Source organism: Parasteatoda tepidariorum, chromosome 12 (assembly GCF_982258835.1).
Source record: "Parasteatoda tepidariorum strain Cologne lab strain chromosome 12, Ptep-v5.0, whole genome shotgun sequence".
In the NCBI taxonomy this organism is placed as follows: Eukaryota; Metazoa; Arthropoda; class Arachnida; order Araneae; family Theridiidae; genus Parasteatoda; species Parasteatoda tepidariorum.
This window is the reverse complement of record NC_141766.1, coordinates 4,411,047-4,435,415: the sequence shown is the minus strand read 5'-3', so window position 1 is coordinate 4,435,415 and position 24,369 is coordinate 4,411,047. Positions and strand designations below refer to the sequence as shown.

Genomic DNA, 24,369 nt, shown 5'->3' with positions numbered 1-24,369 from the left:
AAATACTAAAAGAAACAAAAACGAATTTGAAGGAAAAAATCCAATTAATTTAAAGTAGGAATATATTTAGTTTTTCTTCCCATACATAAATTATGTTTACAGCGGATTAGTCGCATTAAAATAATATTTAAATTATTTTATTCTATATTTAAATGAAGAATGAAGTTTTATTTGTTGTAATTGTCACTAGATAGCGCTACTGGCGAAAAAAATGTCTCGTTTGAAAACTATTTGAATCCATTTCTCACCTTGCACTTGAAGCAAATCTATTATTTTAAACTATATATACCAATGCAATCTTGTCGCAACGAATTATCCGAGCTTTAGAACGGACAAATTACTTAAAATATTTTAAAAGTTATTAATTTATTTAAAAAAAATTGCTAATTTGGTGACATTTTTCCATCTAGATTAAAATTATAAAAATCAATGCCTTGTTTTAATTTTATTTCCTAAATTTAATTAGCCCAGATAATGCAGCATCGGAGAAGGTTTTTAATTGTTAAAAAATTGGACCACAAACGCTTTCATTTTCTCAAAATTATCGTTTCTTTCCTTCATATTGACGTTTTGCGCCATTTTCAGAATTAGCATAGAAGGTTAATCTGGACTTAATAGCCATGAGCTGAAAGACGTGCCAATCATTTTTCTATGGTGTCGCCATCTAGTAATAAGTTTAGAAACTATAAGTTTATTTGTCAATCATTTGTAGAATATAGTATATAATTTTGTATACGAATTTTCATCCGAAGTAGATCTTTCCATTAGTAAAAAAATTTTTTTTTTAACAAAAAGAAAATAAATAAATAATATTAATAATTAATAAAGGTTAGAGAAAAGTTAACTGTATGTTAAATCTTTCCTTTAAATGCTTGTTAATCTTCAGTCTGTTAAACGCCTGTTAAATCTTAAGCTGCGAAATCTTCAATAAACAGAGATATTGATTTAAATACTTTTGTTATTAATTTTTTTTTGTTATTTTCACCGAAGTATTTTAATGTATGCCCACCAAAAGGAGAAGAATTATTTTACACCAAAAATTACTTTTAAAAACACATAACTAAGAACTACTTTATATGATTTTATACTTATTTAAAATAAATTAGGGGTGATAGGTAGGAAAATATTTTTCTTACTCTTTTTTTTTTATAATTAGCAGTGTGAGTTATTTCATACATATATATTTGCAAGTTCCTGGTTTAAATTTACAAAAAAATTAAATAAAATTTTAAAGTATTGTATATTATCTATGCTAAGAAAAAAATAACTAGCATTTTGATTAACTAGTTAAAAGCATTCCTGGGTCTTTCGTAATGACCACCCTTAGTATACACATTTAGAATCACAGCAAAGGATAGCATATTTATATTTAGGTGGGAGAATAAAAATAATAGTTCATTATTGAGAAAAGTGAGATTAAAAAACATCATCTGTTTGGTTATGAGTGTGTTCAATTTTATGCGAAATTTTTACAATGGTAATTATTATGGTAATGATTATTTTACAATGAGAACTTTCAGGTTCACATTATAATTATTATTATTTGAAATATTTTTACTTATAATTTGTTTTTACTTATAATTAATTATTAATATATTACTTATACTTATAATTAATTAATACTTTTTTCCGTGACTGTAATTCCGTGTTAAAGTTATAATTTAGAACTAAGAAATTTTTTTTTTTCTGTTTCTCCTTTGATTTTTTTATGAACTTTTCTTTTTATCAGCATTTTTGTTATGAGAGTATTTTTTAAAGAGCGTTTCTAACGATTCTTTTATGATAACTTTTTTCTAAAAGCACGACAATGTGAAAAATTAAAATTGAGATTTTTAGCGTTAAATCTTTCGTTTTAAAATTAAGAACGATTTTCTATTTGATTTTTATCTAGCTTTTCTTTTTCAAAAAACGTTTACGTAACGTATTTTGAAAAAGTATTACGTAACGTATACGTTCTTTTTCAAAAAAACGTATACGTTTTTATTATGATGCGGCAAATTGAGATGATTTTTATTAGACTTTAATCTTCTTCACTTTTCTTCCAAATACGAAAATTGGAAAACTGAAATGTTTAGCTTTGAAATTTTCTTTCAAAAATTAAGATTGATTTTTATATTTTCTGCTTTGCTTTCGTCTATAATCTTTGTTTTTTTACGGGCGCTTTTATGATAGCGATGCATTTTTAAAAGCGTTTATGATAGATATTATCTCTTTTAATATTTTATAGATAATTTTTTACCAGAAAATATTATTTCTAGCACTAAAGTTTTTTTTTTAAGAATTAAAAGGATATTTTTTTATCTCTCTTTCTTTCAACCTTACAACTTTAGTTTTTTTTTCAGTAGCTACTAGATTCTTATAATCTTAAATATTTCTTATTATCTATAATTATCTTTATTATCTTAAACATTTCAGTAAAAGTTTTTTCCTTTTATCCATACCAATAATACAGCTAAGTTTTCATTATTTTTCTATTATGACTAAGCTTATTAATAATAAATCATAATATTTATTAAGGATTTAAAAAAAAATGGTGCTACTCGGAAGTTTTTTTTGGCCGAATATTCGGTATTAGGCTATTCGGCAAAATCACTATTCCTGAAATCATGTTCTGTAACACAATCAAAAAGTTTCTTTTGTGGTAATTTTTTTATTTTAAACGTGTAACTGTTTTAAAAATACAATTACAATTTTTTTGTTTACATTTATATTATATTTTTTATTCTTCTAAACATGCAGGCGAACACTAAGAATAAATATTACATCATATGAGTAATCTTCCTTCTACATCACTAATAATTTATTTTATAGCTTTAAATTTTAAATATAACTGATTTAAAATATGGCAAGATCATTATTTTTCCATTTTATTTCAATTAATTTTTGATTTTCTTTTCCTCTTAGCGTTGTTTTACGTATTTCAAATATATGTCACAAGTAAAATGGAGGAATTCTAAAATGTCACCAGATGGCGATACCTTAGTGAGAAAGCATCTTTTCTAAATTCATCAAATTTTAGGTTTTTGCGCCATCTACTTTATTTTCTGTTAACTGAAAACATGACATCGAATTTCCTAAGTTTTCTCAATTATTCTGCTTATAAGGAGGGAGAAAGAGAGAAAGAAACAAAAACGTTCTTAAAATGAACCAAGGTTGAATAAAATGTGTTCAAAGTATCAAAATCTGTTTGATTGTCTGAGAAAAAGATTAAATGAGACTATAAGAAACACCTTGAAGTTTCATCAGTTTATTTGATTTCTTTTGATATTTTCAATCCAGCCTTTCTTAATAGTGATTCATTTGAAATAAATAAATATAAATACATTTCTTTTTACTTATGTAAGTTAAAAAAAAAATTTTTTTTTCTTCAAATTAATGAAACAAACGAAAAACATTAAGCCTAAAACGGCCTCTAATTGATGGCGTAAAATTAAAAGAAATGTGAAAAGATTTCAATTTCTTTAAACTTTTTTCTTTCAAACTAAAAAATAATTCTGCACAATAACTTCTTTGTATTTTTTATTAAAAATCTATTAAATTTATGATCATGCAAATTTTTATTATTAATTTAATTATATTTTTTAGACCTCAAATCTATTTAGTTTCTTAATTAAATTGTTATTTTAAGTTTATATTTTTATTGAAAAAGTGTAAAATCATTTAATGTTTCATAAAACTTTTGCTTTTTAGTATTTAGTATCTATGATATCTTTAAAGTTTGCAGACACAACTTTCGTGTGTTTGTAATTTTTTTATATTTAATTATTTAAAAATAAATCACATTATAGTTTTGTTTGAGTAGAATAATTTGAAGCAACTTAAACTCTTTTCATATACAAGGAAAACACTTTAGAATAAATTTTCCTTAAATATGCTAGAATAAGAGCAAAGTAAGAAATAGTATTTTTTTATTCTTTTTTTAAATTTATAATTTTTGCCAAAAACAAAAAAGAAAAAGTCAACATTTATATATTTTTAAATTCCGAGTTTTTACAATTTAGCTTATAATAGTAACTATTTTTTAAAGCAAACAATGCAATTATATTTAAATTTATTTTCTTCGTTTTTAAAAACTCATAAATTTTAATGAACCTTCAGCACTTCAAAAACATGATTTTCTTTAATTAACTTTTTTTATATGCAGATTTTAGTTTTTTTGCAATGTGAATTCCGCTGAAATAAACATGTTTATTTTTTGATTTTTGCTGAGGAAGTAATATCTGTCAAATTTATTGAAAAAAAAATATTTTAAATTATGATAAATCTCATTAAAATAATTTTTTGGTCTTCAATTCTTATGTAATACTTAGGGAAAAGATTCAATTACGAAGAATACAAAAATATATATTAGTAATTTTTTCAATCGTAAAATTTATTAAAGAGTTACCGGTTTCATCATATATTGATCCTTTTACATTTTTAAATTTGTATAAATATCTAAAAGTTCTTTTTTCATAATCTTCTCCTAATAAAAAATTAAAACTATGTACGCGGCGCATGAAAAATAACTAATATATTTCAAAAGTGAAGAGATTTTAAGTTCTTTTAATTGTCATTAGATGACAGCACTAAAATGTAAAGTGACTCCTCTATAAAAACAATTCCTTCATAACTATGGGGATAAAAACAGTGTCAATAACCTATGCTGCCTCAGACACTCCTCATTTTCACAAAACTGTGACTTTTTCCCATATTGACATTTTGCGTCATTTTTAAAATCAACGTAGACAGTAACTTAATTTGTAATTTTTAAAGTAAACTTGACCTAACAGTCATGAGTAACAGTTGTAAACTCACAGCAGTTATAAAAATAGCATATTATTCTCAAAAAACATTATTTCATATTACGACGAAGCCTTCGAAAACTGTCTTAATCAAAGCATATTAGCAAGCAGATCTTAATAATTAATCAGACCGAAATATTCGATTGCAATTAATAAGTATACTAAAATTGCAAGAGTTTAATGCTGGTGCTGTTATCAAGTGAGGATTAGATAAAATAAACTCGAGAATACATGCTGCTTTAATGTTTTTCTAATTAATATAGCTTTTTGCTTATTTAAAATTGCAAAATAATTCTTTATCATAGCCAAATAGAAGTTACTTATTACTATACTTATTAAAATACTTTATTTTTATTTCAATAAAAGTTTATTCTTAATTGAAATTGATAAATAAATTCATGAAAAATGATGAATATTCCTTAGAGTATATATATTATAAATTATATTATTATATTATATATTAACTCTTTTGTATGCATTAATGATAAACAAATTAACTATATAAAAATAAATATTTACTTCATATATATGTGTTCATAAGTAAAATTTATTTTTAGTTTTATATAAAGTATACATTATCGTAATATTCTCGAGAAATTAAAATAATTTTAAATATTAAGAACGGAATAAAATTTCAATTTTAATAATTCCATTTTTTTCTTAAAAAGATAGTTAATATTCCTGGTCAAATTTAGTTAAAATTCCTAGTCATTACAAATTTAGAAATTGATATTTTTCTTCAATTAAATATTTTTTCAACAAATTTCTTAAAAAAATTATACATGTTTTAAATTAAAGAGTTTTTGAGAAGAGCTTTACTTCTAAATTATATATAATGAAAAAAAAAACAGTAAAACAATTATTTTTTCATTTCATTAAATTAAAAAAAAGACACTATAGTTAGTTATGGAAGTTAAAATGTATCATAAGAACTAAATTAAGGTATGAAAATATTTAATTTAAAACTTATATAACTGGATGGCTTAACAGTTTCTAAGAAGATCATTAACAGATTTAACTTAAAAGGATTGATTGTATATGTTGATTGAAATATTGTTACGAAATACAAAAAACCATAAGTTTCAGAAGAAATTTATTTAAAAAATTCAAATGATAAATAATTCTTTTAAATAATAATAAAATAATAAAAAATAATTCTTTAAAATAATAATGAAATAATAATAAAAATTCCCTTATTAAATTTCTTATTATTGTCTGCTTCTGAAACAATCTTTCTGTTTTTGAAATAATACTTTTATTCTGAAAATTGAATTTCTGATGCGTCGCAATAAATAAATAAGCAAATAAACACTTGAATTGACAAAGCATTTAGTTTTATAATTATATTGATTTTATGTTTAAAAGTATATAGTTTGTATATACTTTTCAATGGTAACTTAAATAACCAAACATTTAATTTAGTATTTGTTAATAAAGTATTTTTCTGACTGATTCTTATTTTGTAACACGAATATAAATTATTTACACTTGCACCAAAAATTTAAAAACTCACAAAAATTTTATTGGGAAAGACACAAAAGCAGCGAGCTTATTATTTTGTGCAAAATGTTTTTAACGCTCTAAAATAACTTCATTGCGAAAAATGTGAAATTAATATTAAGGGGACAAACTTTCGACCGCTCACCTGACTTAAAAGTGTGAGCATATTTTTCTGATTGCAACTACCCTTTATATTTTGAGGAAAGATTCGTCAAATTATGGCAAAGTAACTTTTGTATCTGATTTTGTAGTTTTAATCAGCACAAATTAATTAGTATGTTTACCGTTACCCCTTTAAATTATTAAGATTGCGTCTTTGGAAGTTTTATGGGAAAATACAAAGGAATTTAAGGGGCGTATTATTTTTGCAAACTGTACATACATTACATTTTAGTTCCTATTTGGGGCTGGATTGGAAAATCACGTTCCAGTTTTCCCCGAGTGAACAGGAAATAGAATCCCTAGTTTAAAGAAGAAAAAGAGAAAATGTTTAATTAATTTCATTTATTTAATTTTTTATTAAATAGTGATAAAAGTAAAATAAGCTAATAGCTCATTTCGGTCGTAGATTTAGTTTTAAGAGTTATATTTTAATGTTAAGTTGTGTTATGGCAATAAAAGTTACTTTTTTCGATGACGTCATTTCGATGGAATATACTTTATCGAACTAAATATAGAGCTGCAATCAATGAGCCATTATTTTTGAAAGTGGACTAAGTCCATTTGTAGCTAAAAAATAGTTTAATAATAATTATTAATATTTTCATGATTTTAATAATCACGGTTGCATTTTGATGTTTAATCAAATAGTGTTAAGAATATTACCTAAATTGATTAACTTTTGTCAAGATTGTAAAATCTAATTCAAACACTAACCATTCAAAGCCTCGGATCCCCTTTCAAATGAAATTGTTATTCCAATTTCAACTACTTTCTTTAAAAAGTATTTTTTTGGAAAATCGTTTTACATTGACAAATATGACAATAATTTCATTTCATTGTAGAAATAAAAAAAGAACTTACAGACTATGACTTCATCTTTAATAATGTTGGAAGGAAGGAGAGTGTCATTGGTCGGGAAATTTTGCCCTAATTCTTCTTCAAGTTGTTGTTGGAGCATTGAAAGATCTTCACTTTTATTGCTGGTTTCTCCATTATTATTATTAATGACAGCAAATATACTTTCCAATTCAAAAGATGGATCAGAAATATGTCGAAGAATTTCTTCCGTTTCCAAGCCATGAAGATCATTTTCACTGAGCTCCTGAAGGACTTCTGCATTAGGACCATTATCCTGAAATATCCATAAGAGATTAACAACATTGAGTGATATCAGAATGGGCATTCCATTTAATACACATTTTAAGATCTAAAATTGCACTGTTGTGGCTTGAACTGTACAAACATAGATTGCCTTGGAGAAGGTCTGCAAACGAAAACAAAATACAATTGGACCAGGTTATAGAAAACCGTCTAATGACTCAGTAATAAGTCAGCTTAAGCGACGGTTCCCTACCCAAGTAAAAATGTTTGATGGTTTTCCATTGATAGACCAACATAATTTCGATGGTAACCATCAATAATTCCATAATGAACAATCATATTTTTTTATATGGTAACCATTTGTAAGTAACCATCACCCCAATATAGGAATTCGGACTGATTTATGATGGTCCAACATAAGAATTGTTTTGATGGTTTGTTCATGTTGAACCATCATAGTTTCTTAGAAATTAAATGTTGAAACGATGATTGAATCATTATCATCCCAATGTAGGAATCTGAACTGATTTATGATGGTTCAACATAAAAAAAAGACAAATTGTTTTGATTTTATACTCCTGAGAATTAACAAGAATTGCCATTAAATCATCATTAAAATGTGTAATAGGAACCATCATGGACCATCACGGATCATTATGGATTGTTGATCCATGAGAAACTTCTCTTGATGGTTAACCATTATAGTATTAAAGTAGCATTTTCCACCATGGAATGGTGGAAATTTGTTGACATATCAAAACCCATGAACGCAAAATGGAAAATGTTGGATGATGGGGATCATCAAATGATGTTGGACCATCATGAATCGCACTGAAACGGACATAAACCATAAAAAATTTTTGACAACGGAGACAACCACAGTAGTTCGGAAGAGAACACTAAAAACGTTCTCTACAACGGTGTGATCATTATTATATTCCGGGTTCATTATAGTGGTTATAGAAGCCATAGTAGTTCGGAAGGGAACACTAAAAACGTTCACTACAGCGGAGCGATCATTATTATATCCCGGGTTCATTACAGTGGTTATAGAAGCCATAGTAGTTCGGAAGAGAACACTAAAAACGCTCACTACAACGGTGTGATCATTATTATATTCCGGGTTCATTACAGTGATTATAGAGGCCATAGCAATTCGGAAGGGAACACTAAAAACGTTCACTACAACGGAGTGATCATTATTATATTCCGGGTTCATTATAGTGGTTATAGAAGCCATAGTAGTTCGGAAGGGAACACTAAAAACGTTCACTACAGCGGAGCGATCATTATTATATCCCGGGTTCATTACAGTGGTTATCGAAGTCATAGTAGCTCGGAAGAGAACACTAAAAACGCTCACTACAACGGTGTGATCATTATTATATTCCGGGTTCATTACAGTGATTATAGAGGCCATAGCAATTCGGAAGGGAATACTAAAAACGTTCACTACAACGGAGTGATCATTATTATATTCCGGGTTCATTATAGTGGTTATAGAAGCCATAGTAGTTCGGAAGGGAACACTAAAAACGTTCACTACAGCGGAGCGATCATTATTATATCCCGGGTTCATTACAGTGGTTATAGAAGCCATAGTAGTTCGGAAGGGAACACTAAAAACGTTCTCTACAACGGAGTGATCATTATTATATTCCGGGTTTATTATAGTGGTTATAGAAGCCATAGTAGTTCGGATGGGAACACTAGAAACGTTCTCTACAGCGGAGTAATCATTATTATATCCCGGACTCATTGCAGTGGTTATAGAAACCATAGCAGTTCGGAAGGGACCATTAAAAGCATCACTTCAACGGAATAATCGCTATATTCCGGGGTTCATAACGATGGTTATAGATTGTTTTTACTTTCTTTAAAATCTGACCTATAATTTAGTCCTTTTGAAATTAATTACTTTACATTTGAAACAGGAAACAGCTTTACTTATTTGATTATTAACTATAAAAATGCATTCACTCCAGAAGTGCATAAAAGAAGTTTCTGATGATAACATTAAGGTGGCTTAAATTTCTGATGAAAATTCAGCTATCTCGTTACTAAACTACTTCTTTTTACAGAAGTTTTATTAGATTTGTCTTGACTAATGTATCACAGACATGGACAAAAATTACCTGGCTAGAAAAGGGGGGGTTTAAGAGAAAGATCTTTACTGGAAGCAGTCCGAAAGAATTGTACAGAAGAAGATCTAATTTAGAGCTTTACAAGATTTATTGATAACTTGTTACAGTTCATCAATAAAATTTTTATAAAAATTGACAGAAATAATAACTTTTCCATGGTTATATACGGAAAAGTAAGAAATAAAATATTGGGTGTAACTTCATTGTGTTTTCATTTTATATTATGAAATGTGTAGCAGGAATTTCTCATAAAAGAAAAGAGATGAAAAGTCTGTGGTATATTCGATGTTACTATTGAAGCTCGACGGGGCGCAGTCAGTAATAGTTCACATCGCTTGTTGTAGAGATGGGGGTGGTGAATTCGAACCTGGAAGACTACAAAACAATTGGTGTGTGTCAAATTGGTGCAAAGTGTTTTTAGCAAAGTACAAGTTAAATATGCCGTGGCTGAAAGTCACGTGCGGAGTGGACATAAGTTGTGGTGTGGAAATTTGGAAAGAGGGTACTAGTTCAGGCGTTGTCCACGTCGTCTGACTAAAGACAAAAATTACTTGACATTTCTACCATAGCCGTTAAAGGATACATCCCTAAAATTGAGGCCAGGTGCTTGGCCATGGTTGGGTGATGTGTATAAGTGTGTGATGCTATTATTATTCATAAACTACCGAAAGTCGGTAGTTTTCAATTAGTCGGCATCAAATAAACATTTGATGTTAGTACTCTTATCCAAAAAACTGCAGACTTCTCATCTGCTTTTTTTAAAAACTTTAACATGTTGAGAGCCACGCACTTTCTTAAGGAAAGTCAGACCAAGCGCGCTGCTTAGAAGCGTTCTTATTGTGTTACAGTGAAGAGCACCACTAACAGATAATAAAAATTTGATTCGTAATAAAAAAAATTTGGTAAATTTTAAGCAATTCATTGAAACAATGTAAATTTTCTTTTAGTTTACATATTTTAAACCGTTAGTCGATTGCCTGGCTGGTAGGTCAGTGGACTCATGTGAGTTCGAAGCCCGCGGGTCGTGTGTAAAATGGTGATTGGTGCATCTTAAATCTGTTGTGGTCACTAAGTTCCTTAAGTTCGCATAACAAATCAATATCTCTCTGGGTACTGGATCAGAGATTGACTGTTCTGAGATTATATGCTGACTACAATATGCTGACGGATGAATGGCGTGTGAATGAGTCCTCGTTGCAAAACGGGATGTGCGCATGAGCGTGGAAGAAGTCAAATTCGTGGCCATAGATGGCGCTACTGGAAAACAAGAGGCACCTCTCTGTCTTAAAATAGCCTTGTTAGTATTGGTAAGTGGCATAAGACAACTGTCAGATACTGATAGTTGACGTGTCACTCAATGTGGATAATACAGTTAACAAAAATAAACATAGTATCTGGAAATTAATTGGATCTATATTGACCTGTTTCATACAAGATAAAATCAATCTTTTATTTCTTAGATTTTCGTGCTTAATCATAGAAAAGTTTCTTTTTTATTTGATTTTTTTAATTCAAAATTATTTTTTTTAGACTTTTTTGCTTAAGGATTTGCTTTAGTCCTTCAAGAAACTGCACTTCCTTTCCCCTCAATATTTTCATATCTTAGTAAATTTGGTATAGACAGTAAACCGCAATTGTATTGCGAATAACTGGGACAAACAAGCTTATATAAATTTGTTTATCTACATGATAATTAAAGCTATTGAAGTCATTAGTAAAATATTGTCAAGACGAACCACAATTAGGAGGTAGGTAGGCAGGTACATCATAATCGTCGCACTAGAGCTACTTAATGGGCTATTGGCTACGGTCTGGGAAACATCCCTGAGGATGATCCGAAGACATGCCATCGCAATTTTGATCCTTTGCAAAGGGGATGGTTCCCATGTTTTGGTATCTCGACGACTTGTGCGAGAAGTCGAGCACTGTACGGTAGAACAGTTTAACGAAGACCGATACCGCGCACCATCGGTTCCTACGTAGGCTGATCAAAGTGGTCACGCACCCGCTTACTGACAGCAGCCAGTGATGCTTGACTTCGTTGTTCTACTGGGAACCGTGTTCTTACGATCAGTTCCCTGCCACAATTAAGAAGAACGTAAAAATCAATGGTTCGTGATTACAAGGGTAACACTGCTTTACCAACTGAGCTGCAACCGGTTGATATAAAATAATGCAAGTATCTGACCTTCGTTCTGTTGCAAAGGACAGACAAGTTACAAAGGAAAATACAGAGATATGGAGAATCAAATACACTGGTTATTTGAACCAGAGAGCAAGAAGAAAATATTTCAGGTCAGACCCTCATTAAGATGGATTGATTGTTTTGAAAAAAAAAGTTATTATAATTTTAAGGTTAAAAACTGTAAAGCAAATATTAAAAGTGTTGGTTAACTTTTATATGGGATTTAAATTAAAGCATGTTACCTCAGGAATCTATTACCCCATGTCTAAGACGGTGGATTGGACGCGCGGTATCAATTGCGTGGATTTCGCGTTTGCAGGATTTCAATACGTGTGACTTTTTTCCTCACATTATATCGCAAATTTATGTGACGCCTATAAACACACTGGAGGATTTTACAGTGTGGATTGTCGCAGCTATGACAGACATCGAAGCCCAACTGGCATCTTTGATTGCTAACGGGAATCGTTTTTACGTCGCTGTAGATTGCGAAGTGACGTCAGGAGGTGCCACTCTTGTAACACTCATATCCTTTAGTTGTTAACCTGTTAGTAGTATCGTTTGTAATTGTCTTCGAGTATGACGTCAAAATTTGAATGATTTTTCGCTATTTTTACCCTATGAATGTCGTTTGTGACCCCTTGTTTATACTCTTGAATCTTTTTATTACCCCTCTGAAATTTTCAGTACAATTTTACAACAACAATTGGACCCTCTAATTTTGTCGGTACAGTCTGGGCTTTTAACAAGTTTAATAAAGTAGACCGCAAAGCATTTCACTGATAACTAATGTCACACACTTCAACGTCCGTGGTACCACACTGGTTAGAGCATCGGACTTCGGTCCTGAAGGTTCAATCCTCAAAATCCCCTATGGCCCACTGAGTACATGCAATGTAAGTGCTATTTGAGTCTGTGGAATCCTGTGATCGGTCACTGAGCAGTACCATGGGTTCCCCCCTCAGATATAGGTCTAAATTGTGGAGGTGACCTCAGGAATGAGTAGGGCTGCAATCTATCCGAAGGATTCTGAGCTAAGTGGCACTCCCCCCCCCTCCTTTAACAACTGGAAGCCGTTTTTTCTTGACTTTATTTGAAAAGCCAATGACTGGCGAGCTCGGCTTGTCCGAGTGTCATTAGAAACAACAACACACTTCAGAGGCAACCTTTGATACCTAATTTAGTTGAAAAAATGGAACAAGTTTTTATATTAGAAAGACGTGCCTTTAACTCCGTTTTCATTTCGTGAAACTCCAATTCTAAGAATGAATGATGTCAATACTTAATAATAATTATTTCTATTGGTGTATTTGAAGCAGTGATAGCAGGAGATTTAACACTAGATTGCCCTTCATTTTGACTGCTTTTTAATTTTAATTAGAAAAACAATGATGTATAGAATGACTCAATTTCTTAGAATTTTGTGACTTTCTGTACAACATATAATATATAATATTTTTATTGTTAACATTCACTAACAACTTGTTATTTAACTGTAAATAATATAAAAATATAAAGAATTATTTTAAACAAATTTCTTTACACATTAGTTATTCTTTCACAATCCAGTAATTTTGACTGCAATATAAGTATAGATTAAGTTTCAGTCTTTCAATTGTTAAATAAAGTCCATATTTAATGCGAAGAATAAGTTAAAACACTCATGGATTGCCTGAAAGGTTGTGAAAATTTAGAGGCTATCAAAATGTTTTTAATACCGTCTTTTTCAAATAGTAATTCTTTTTTTATTTACTTAATTAGTAGTTTTTGAATACTCTTTGGACAAACTTTTTGACAGATAGTAAAAAATGGGGGCCATTTTTAAAATCTTTGTCAAAAAATGAAGTCACAAAAGTGTAAACAAAAGTAAGCGATGAAAAAGTGCGAGGAAGAAGTAGAAAAGAGGAGTTTGAAGGTGATAATTCTAAACATTTCTAAATTTCATGAGGCTGATTTTAATGTTTTTATACTGCTTTCTTTACTAGTGATTTTTGAGATTTTAGAAGCGTTTTTGTTTTTTCCTCCCTTAAATATTACTAAGGCAATTTTATTTTTTATTTTATAACCGTCGTTGAACAGCCGATCCAATTTTTGGGCTTACGACTACTAATATTCAACTCCGTAGCCTTGTAATTTTGAACCCAATCCAGAAGACAAGAGAACTCCTGGATCAAGTATTGGGAAAAATTTGCCTTCGTGGAGAATTTTTTGATGGAACTAACCCGCATTTGCGTTACATGGAGAGGAAAATCACGAGAACCTCCCACGGTTAGCATGATGTCAAAGGGACTGTAACCCATGATCCGTTTACCACTGAGGATATTTCATGTCAGCTCTGTGGTCGGTGCAAGCCAGCCACTTTCTCATGGCAGTCTTGTGATCTTGTGTTTGCCGAGCACTGTGAGGGCGAGTGTTATCATGCTGCAACGCTATCCCAGGTGTCAACAGCATACGACGTTTGTTATGGATGGTTACTTCTAATTTCATCAAAGAGCTACAGTAAATCTTATTTCTGGTACCTTACATTCAACTAATCTTACTACAGTAGCGCACATTTTATAACTGTCGTTGAACAGCCGACCCAATTTTTTGGTTTTACGACTACTAATGTTCAACTTCGTAGCTTTATAATTTTGAACCCAATCCAAAAGACAAGGGAACTCCTGGATCAAGTATTGGGAGAAATTTGCCTTCGTGGAGAACTTTTCGATGGAACTAACCCGCATTTGCGTTACATGGAGGGGAAAACCACGAGAACCTCCCACGGTTAGCCTGACGGCAAAGGGACTGTAACCCATGATCCGTCAACCACTGAGGATATTTCATGTGAGCACTGTGGTCGGTGCAAGATAATGGGGGTGCAATTCGTATCGACCAGACATCGTGGAATTTGGTTCACCTCATTGGAAGGCGAACAGTCTATTGCCCGAGCTATCACGGAGTGCGCATTATATGAAGCAGCAAACTAGAGGACCGCACTAGCATAGGTGGAATCACATATTGCTTGATGAAACAATGGTTGTTCTCCTCCTTCTACCACTAGTGAGTGACACGTCCACTGATGCTTGTCTAAATTGCTAATTCAGTGCTTCGATCATTAAGCCAACGTTGGCAGAGAATCAGTGTCAGTGATGAAGCATTATCACCCTTTCGTTGGCATCATAATTTTTACCCTTTCATTGTTTTTTGAAACCTTTTCGCCAAGGGAAAAAAATCCACAGTTAAAGTACCTTACATCTAAGATAAAGGTAAAATTTTAAGCTAAAAAAATCATCAGATTTTTCTTAGTTTTTAGATCCGATAAATGACTTGGATATTTTTGAAGTTTTTAAACTTATTTTTAAAAATCCCCAATTTGGCGAGATTTTTCTACTTAAATGGAAATTTAAAAAAAATCAATGAACAGTTTTTGCGAATTTTTATGATCCCAGATAATGCAGCGTGTAACTTTTTAAGCATTAAAACATTAGATCACAAAACGCTTTTCATTATCACAAAACTATAGCATTTGTTCATGTTGAGGCGCCATTTTCAGAATTAGGCTAAACTCGACTTAACAGTCATGAATAACTGCGGCAAAACAGAAATGGAATGCAATTCACAAAAAAGCGTTATTTCATGCGATGCCTTCGTATTTCGCTGTTCTGTTATTAGTGATTAATTATTATGGTGTAATTAGTGCTTTTAGCAGCATCCAGTTATTACTTAGTCTCCACAGTTTCAGAAAATATTTTTCCTAGTGGTAGCAAGGGTTATGTATTCAATATATTGCATTTTAAAGAATTTTGTCTACTTGATACAAGTAATTTAAACATAATATTATGCAGACGATTGCATAAGTTCAATTGGTCGAATAATTTTTTAAAAAAATATGTCTTTTTCAAAACATTTTGTTTTAGTTCTTTACCACTGAAAATAAAAATAATCGCAACATTCTTAAACAGTCGGGGTCTCTGCTTCAACAATTTTTAAGTCTACTATTTCAGAATGTACTATTTCAGATGTTAATGCAAAATGTAGCTCTTGGGGGCCGACAACTAATACTAGGGGTGAAGTTTTACTGGATTTTCTTGCGCAACATAACCTTGATGTCATAAATGATCCTAACGGAGGGCCAACTTACAACTCTGTCCTTGGGCAGAGTTGGATTGGTCTCATCATCACAAATATTAATGAGCTAACGAATTACCAAGTGCATGACAAAATTTCTTGCTCTGATCACGCTCTAATAACTGCAGAGATTGATAGCAGTATATCAGTCCACAAATCCAACAAGTATAACATTAAATTTGATAGGATCGACTGGCTAACACTTAAAGTCAAACTTCGGGATATTGTGAAGAAATATGACCTCGATCAAATCGACACACCTGAACTGATGGAATACACTATTGTCGGAGCCACGGATGATATATTAAAGGCATGTAATGCAAGTAAACTGAAATTGGGCACTGGAACGCGGAGAAATTCATCGTGGTGGAATCCGGCCCTTGGCCAGATGCGAAAGTAGGTTCGAGCCCTTAGAAGACGATATCAAGGCACGACCAGTGACCAAGAGCGAGCTGTTTTTAAGACGAAATTTAAGAGACAGCTGGCACTCTACAAAAAGTCAATTAGAAAGGCCAAGACAACGAATCTTAAACTGTATTTGGATAAGAGTAACGAAAATGGGGCATTCTCTGCACCTTACAGAATAGCCAAGGGTGAAGACTTGAGGGCCGAAAGCCATAGACCAGTTGTGAAAGATAATGGGGACACAACATCAGACTTTGAAGAAACAATGCGGGTCATCATGTCATACCACTTCCCTGATACCGAATATGACCCTGGGAATCACACAAAAAGGGATTTTGATGATCCGCCATTCACGGTGCCCGAATTGGAGGCAATCATTAGGGATTTTAAATGTGACAAAGCGCCGGGACCTGATGGACTCCCCAATGAGATTTTTAGTGAAATCTTTGTAATTGATAAGATCTGGCTTTTAAACATCTTCAATATTTGTCTTAAACTAAACATATTCCCAGCGCCTTGAAAATGTGCCAGAGTTGCCCTGATACCAAAGCCAGACAGAGATAAGACTCAACCGGCATCATATAGACCAATTTCCCTTCTTCCAGTCTGGGGCAAAATATTGGACAAAATGATAACAAAGAGACTATCATTTTACTTAGAGAACAATAATTTACTTAGTGTAAATCAATTTGGGTTCCGGACTGGAAGGGGAACAGAAGATGCTATTCATTATGTTGTTTCTCTTGTCGAAGAGGCAAAGAATGATAAGAAGCACAGCATCGGGGTGGCTCTGGACATTGACAACGCCTTTAACCACACAAATTGGTTTATTTTAAAGAACGCAATTAATAAACTTGCATTACCCGATAACTTAGTTAAATTGATTTTTGACGTTTTAAATGATGGGGAAGTCGTTTATAGGGATGACTCGGGCAAAATTATCTTTAAACGTAGTATAAATGTGGGAGTTCCTCAGGGATCGTCGCTCGGACCAGTGCTCTGGCTTGTGTATGTCAATTCAATTTTTGACTTTTTTGATTGTCTTAATTTTAATCAATTTCAAGATGTGGATCCTAGGGATTGTCGTGTCATCGCTTTTGCCGATGACCTGATGCTTTTGTTGAGACACCCAATTCTCTATCGCTTTGACCAATTGGCCACCTTTTGCCTTTCAGAATTGGCAACTTGGGCCGAGAATAACAAACTTCACTTTAGTGATAGTAAAACACAGTGTATTACATTCCCAAAATCCCCCCAAAAATTAGGAACGCTGCCCAACATAAAGATGAGCCATCAACATACACAGACCATCAAAAAGGTTCAATTGCTGAAATATCTTGGCATTTATCTTGACCCAGGTTTGACCTGGATAGCACACTTAAATCAGGTCAAAGATAAAGTGAGCAAATTCAATAATTTGATCAAAAGGGTGGCCAGGGCAACTTGGGGACTCAAACCAAATATCTTAAAAACGATCTACCTTCGGGCAACGGAACGAATCATATTCTATGTCGCCAGTGTCTGGTACCGTAACACCACAAGGATTAATGATAAACTTAGGTCAATCCAACATACATCTCTTATTGTCATTACAAGGGCCTACTCCACCACCAGTACCGAGGCCATCCAGATACTGGCGGGAGTTAAACCCATTCATCTGAAAATTATTGACGACACCTGGTTTAAGAGACTACAGTGGGAGTACAGAATGGAAGACTACGATATTGAAATAAGAGAACTTCTACGAAATACTAAAATCGAGAAAAAACCTGATAGAATTCATCCTTATTTATATGTTTCCGTTCCCTTTGGTAGATCAATTCCAAATAATCAGGGTGTTGAAATTTTCACTGATGGCTCACGGATGGAGGTTGCCGAGGATACTAATAACATATCTGAACAAAGGACAGGACTAGGCGTTGTTGTTAGGAATAACGGTAAAACAATTGATGCGACCTCCATCAGAATGAGCAATAACAGCAGTGTGTATAAAGCCGAGCTGATGGCGATTAAAACTGCCCTAATTTGGCTTGCAATAAATAATTATCCCGATGCGACAATATACTCCGATTCGCTCTCCTCGTTGCAAGCTTTAAATAATCCAAAACCTGTGTCCCTTTTGGTTGAAAAAACCAAAGAACTCTGGCAAAACAGTATCAAACTCAATTGGGTAAAGGCCCACATAGGAATAGATGGCAACGAGGAGGCGGATAGAGTTGCAAAGGATGCCATCAGTCTCGGTAGTATTACTATTGAGTCCCCGAGCACCATCGCCCAAGTTAAAACAATGGTCAAAGATTACACAAATAAGAGATGGAAACAAGACTGGCGGGATTCTGAAAAAGGTAGACAGGTTTATAAATTCATAAAAGACCCAAAACATAATAGACTGCAGGCAAACTTCTATTTTAACCAATTTTTAACGGGCCATGGAGTGTTCGGTGACCATCAAAGTAGACTCTTTAACAAATCCCCGGCATGCAATTATTGTGGTGAATTTCAAAATGTTGACCACTTGATTTTGCATTGCCCAAGATTCCGAACACTCCGTGGAAATCATTTTCAAAATTTAGATCAAGTCCAATGCTTTCCAAGCTCGACCTGCAGGGGTATAATTAAATCCATCATTAAACAAACATTGGAGGATATTCTAGAGGAAGTCTAATAATAATTCAGAATCCACGACCTCTAATTTGGGTGCCTCAACAGTATCATGTTTTACTATTTTATTATTTATTTTTATAAATTTACTAATTTTAGACTTCGAGCTTAACTACTGGATGGTTGCTCCTGGGCTTACAACCTTTTTCTGTTTTTAAATTTTTAATTATTGTTTTTTTTTTTTTTAATTCGTCTTGGCCCGGTTACAGGTCACGATTTTAACTACTTAGTCCTTTGTACTACTTAGTCCCAAATCCAAAAAATTAAAATTTTCCGGATTCTCATTAATCATTTTTCCCTTTTTTTCGGATATTTTTCTTGGATTTTTATTATTTTTATTATTATTACATACATACATACATACATACATACATACATACATACATACATACATACATACATACATACATACATACATACATACATACATACATACATACATACATACATACATACATACATACATACATACATACATACATACATACATACATACATACATACATACATACATACATACATACATACATACATACATACATACATACATACATACATACATACATACATACATACATACATACATACATACATACATACATACATACATACATACATACATACATACATACATACATACATACATACATACATACATACATACATACATACATACATACATACATACATACATACATACATACATACATACATACATACATACATACATACATACATACATACATACATACATACATACATACATACATACATACATACATACATACATACATACATACATACATACATACATACATACATACATACATACATACATACATACATACATACATACATACATACATACATACATACATACATACATACATACATACATACATACATACATACATACATACATACATACATACATACATACATACATACATACATACATACATACATACATACATACATACATACATACATACATACATACATACATACATACATACATACATACATACATACATACATACATACATACATACATACATACATACATACATACATACATACATACATACATACATACATACATACATACATACATACATACATACATACATACATACATACATACATACATACATACATACATACATACATACATACATACATACATACATACATACATACATACATACATACATACATACATACATACATACATACATACATACATACATACATACATACATACATACATACATACATACATACATACATACATACATACATACATACATACATACATACATACATACATACATACATACATACATACATACATACATACATACATACATACATACATACATACATACATACATACATACATACATACATACATACATACATACATACATACATACATACATACATACATACATACATACATACATACATACATACATACATACATACATACATACATACATACATACATACATACATACATACATACATACATACATACATACATACATACATACATACATACATACATACATACATACATACATACATACATACATACATACATACATACATACATACATACATACATACATACATACATACATACATACATACATACATACATACATACATACATACATACATACATACATACATACATACATACATACATACATACATACATACATACATACATACATACATACATACATACATACATACATACATACATACATACATACATACATACATACATACATACATACATACATACATACATACATACATACATACATACATACATACATACATACATACATACATACATACATACATACATACATACATACATACATACATACATACATACATACATACATACATACATACATACATACATACATACATACATACATACATACATACATACATACATACATACATACATACATACATACATACATACATACATACATACATACATACATACATACATACATACATACATACATACATACATACATACATACATACATACATACATACATACATACATACATACATACATACATACATACATACATACATACATACATACATACATACATACATACATACATACATACATACATACATACATACATACATACATACATACATACATACATACATACATACATACATACATACATACATACATACATACATACATACATACATACATACATACATACATACATACATACATACATACATACATACATACATACATACATACATACATACATACATACATACATACATACATACATACATACATACATACATACATACATACATACATACATACATACATACATACATACATACATACATACATACATACATACATACATACATACATACATACATACATACATACATACATACATACATACATACATACATACATACATACATACATACATACATACATACATACATACATACATACATACATACATACATACATACATACATACATACATACATACATACATACATACATACATACATACATACATACATACATACATACATACATACATACATACATACATACATACATACATACATACATACATACATACATACATACATACATACATACATACATACATACATACATACATACATACATACATACATACATACATACATACATACATACATACATACATACATACATACATACATACATACATACATACATACATATATATATATAATTTGAACGGGAAAACTAACGTGGTAGCTAACACCTCAAATTATCCTCTTAATTTGCGTACGAACATTTTACCACTTTTTTCATTAAAGTAAATTTTAGGATCAACAGAAAAATGTAAATTTTTCCACTCTTGGTACAGTAAAAGTTTGGTTTCGAAAGTTTAATGCTGGGAGCATTGAAGATGAGGCACGTTCTGACCGCCCTATTGAAGTTGACTGTGACTAGTCAAAGCAAATTATTTATCAAGACAGAAATATTTCAACATGAACTATTGTGTTAGATGTTTGCCAAAAAACAATAGTTAATGCTCTCAAAAATCTAACGTTTAATCGTTGTCGCGAAATGACCATTGAAGACAAGAGAAAAGTGGCCTGTTTGGCAAGGGTTAAAAAAAGAACGAAAAAAGAAGCAAAAGTAACAAGCGAGTAAAAAGTTTTGATCCCAGACAGTAACGATTGAGAAGTACAAGTAATAAACAAGCAAGTAACAAATTTTAAGTTATACGTAGAGGAAATCGAAAATTTAAAGTAGTTGTGTGTGTGAAACTTACAGCTTATTGACAAAACTTACAGTCAAAGTTTACTTGCTTACTTTTATAACAGAATTGTCCTATAATAAAATTGTGCTCTTATACTATTATTAATATTCACATTGGGATATAATTATTATTCACATTCATAAACCGATCCCTATTGATTATTAGATAGCTGATATGAGACATCTTGAACGAAGCCCAAAGTAAGGCTCTTGAGTTTAATATCAATAAATGCGATTGCACTCGGGATGATGTGAGAATGAAGTTCTTCGGTTTGTATTGAAATCGCGCTCTATTTAAATAAAATTTAGCATGCATTTAAAAAGTTCGAGAGCCTAATTATGTTTTAGGTTTTGTAGAAGCATATTTTCGAATTATAGCATATAAATACACCAGTTTATCATAGCATTAACTTCAAAAGTACAACCATGCAATGCCTTGAAATGAAATGATTTTGCAAAATAAATAAGAATGTTTATTGACAAATTATTTCTATACATTTTAATCAATAAAAATGTTGCATTTATTTTGTTTTTACATTTTTGTTCTGCAAAAAGTTAAGGCTGATGGTTGCAATGTTGGTTAGATTACGGCAAAAATGTGATAGAGTTGTGTGTGTGTAAATAATGATTTTTTTTAGTAACTGTTGCGCTGTCTATTTGAGTACTTTACTAAACCGTGTAGCTCATAGCAATATCTAGCCAGTTATTCATATTTCAATTTGTGTTACGCACAATAACCATTGAAAGAATGATTGTGTAGTTTTTTTTTTACTTTGATTTTTATTTAAAATTACTCCAGATCTATATATAGACATTTGGGTTACTCAAATTTTCCTATGGATCTTCCGACTTATAATTTTTTTTGTCAAAACAACTAGTATGCATTATACATTCGTATGCAACATACAACATACAAATAGTATGCAACAATACATTGAATGAAAAGAAATCCTCCTGAAAAAGTGAAGGAAGAGAAATCCTCGTAAAAAATGGATGAAAAACAGTCCTTTTAAGAAAAGGATAAAAAGAAATCCTCCTGAAAAAATGGATTAAAAGAAGTGCTTCAAAAAAAAAAGCGTATGAAAAGAAAAGTCTTTCTGAAAAAGTGAATGAAATATATCCTACTTAGCAAGAGAACGAAAATTAAATTCTCCTAAAGAAGTGTATTTAAAGAGCTTCTCCTGGAAAAGTGGATGAAAAAAAAATCCACTGTTAGGATGACGAAATGTACAATTTGGATATATGAACCATATAAGCATAAATTACAAAAGAAGTCTTCATACATTTCAAACACACACAATTGGGTTTTCGAAGCTCGCTCCAAGATGTTCGAAAACAGACAAAAAAGTTTAATCGGTTTTAATCTTAAGGTAGGTAGGTACTTAATTAACGTCACACTAGAGCAGCCCTATTGACTATTGGAGATGATCTGGGAAACATCCCTCAGGATTATCCAAAGACATGCCATCGCAATTTTATCTGAATTTTTTCCCTCTTCTGTGAGTATGATATAGCTTTTTGATTATTTTTATAAATTTATTTCAAATAATTTATGGTGTCTTTACCATGTATGTGGCTGAAATATTTAATAATGCAGTAGGCTTTTGTACCTTATTGTTTAGTTTTTATACCCTATAATTTAAGTAACTGTACAATTTATGAGTTTCAGGCATTTTCTTTTTGAATGTGTGTAATGATGTGGAGATTGTTGCTGTCAGCTTTATACCGTAATTTATTTCCCCCCCTTTTTTTGAGACTGATATCTATGATTAAATTTGATGTAGTGATTTCCATTTGCGGTTTTTGTGCCAATAATATTTACGTCCGAACAATCGTACTTAGCTTTGACACTTTTTCGTAAATGTTACGTCCCAAACGATAAATTCCTTTATACGTGTTAGACAATTCCATAGCTTTGGTAATCAAGGGTTAAAATTGCGTAGCAGTTAAAGTAAATTCATTAGTTTAACA

The 24,369-nt window shown here is 31.1% G+C and overlaps 1 protein-coding gene across 2 annotated transcripts in view; it reads right to left on the bottom strand.

Annotated features, from left to right (window-relative positions):
* Positions 1-24,369, bottom strand: part of LOC107453372 (uncharacterized) — a 404,700-nt gene that overhangs the window by 140,919 nt on the left and 239,412 nt on the right. For both annotated transcript variants that reach the window (XM_071188231.2, XM_087155622.1), the window contains exon 7: positions 7,308-7,578. In XM_071188231.2, coding sequence (XP_071044332.2) covers positions 7,308-7,578 — 271 coding nt within the window. The remainder of the gene's footprint in view (positions 1-7,307; positions 7,579-24,369) is intronic.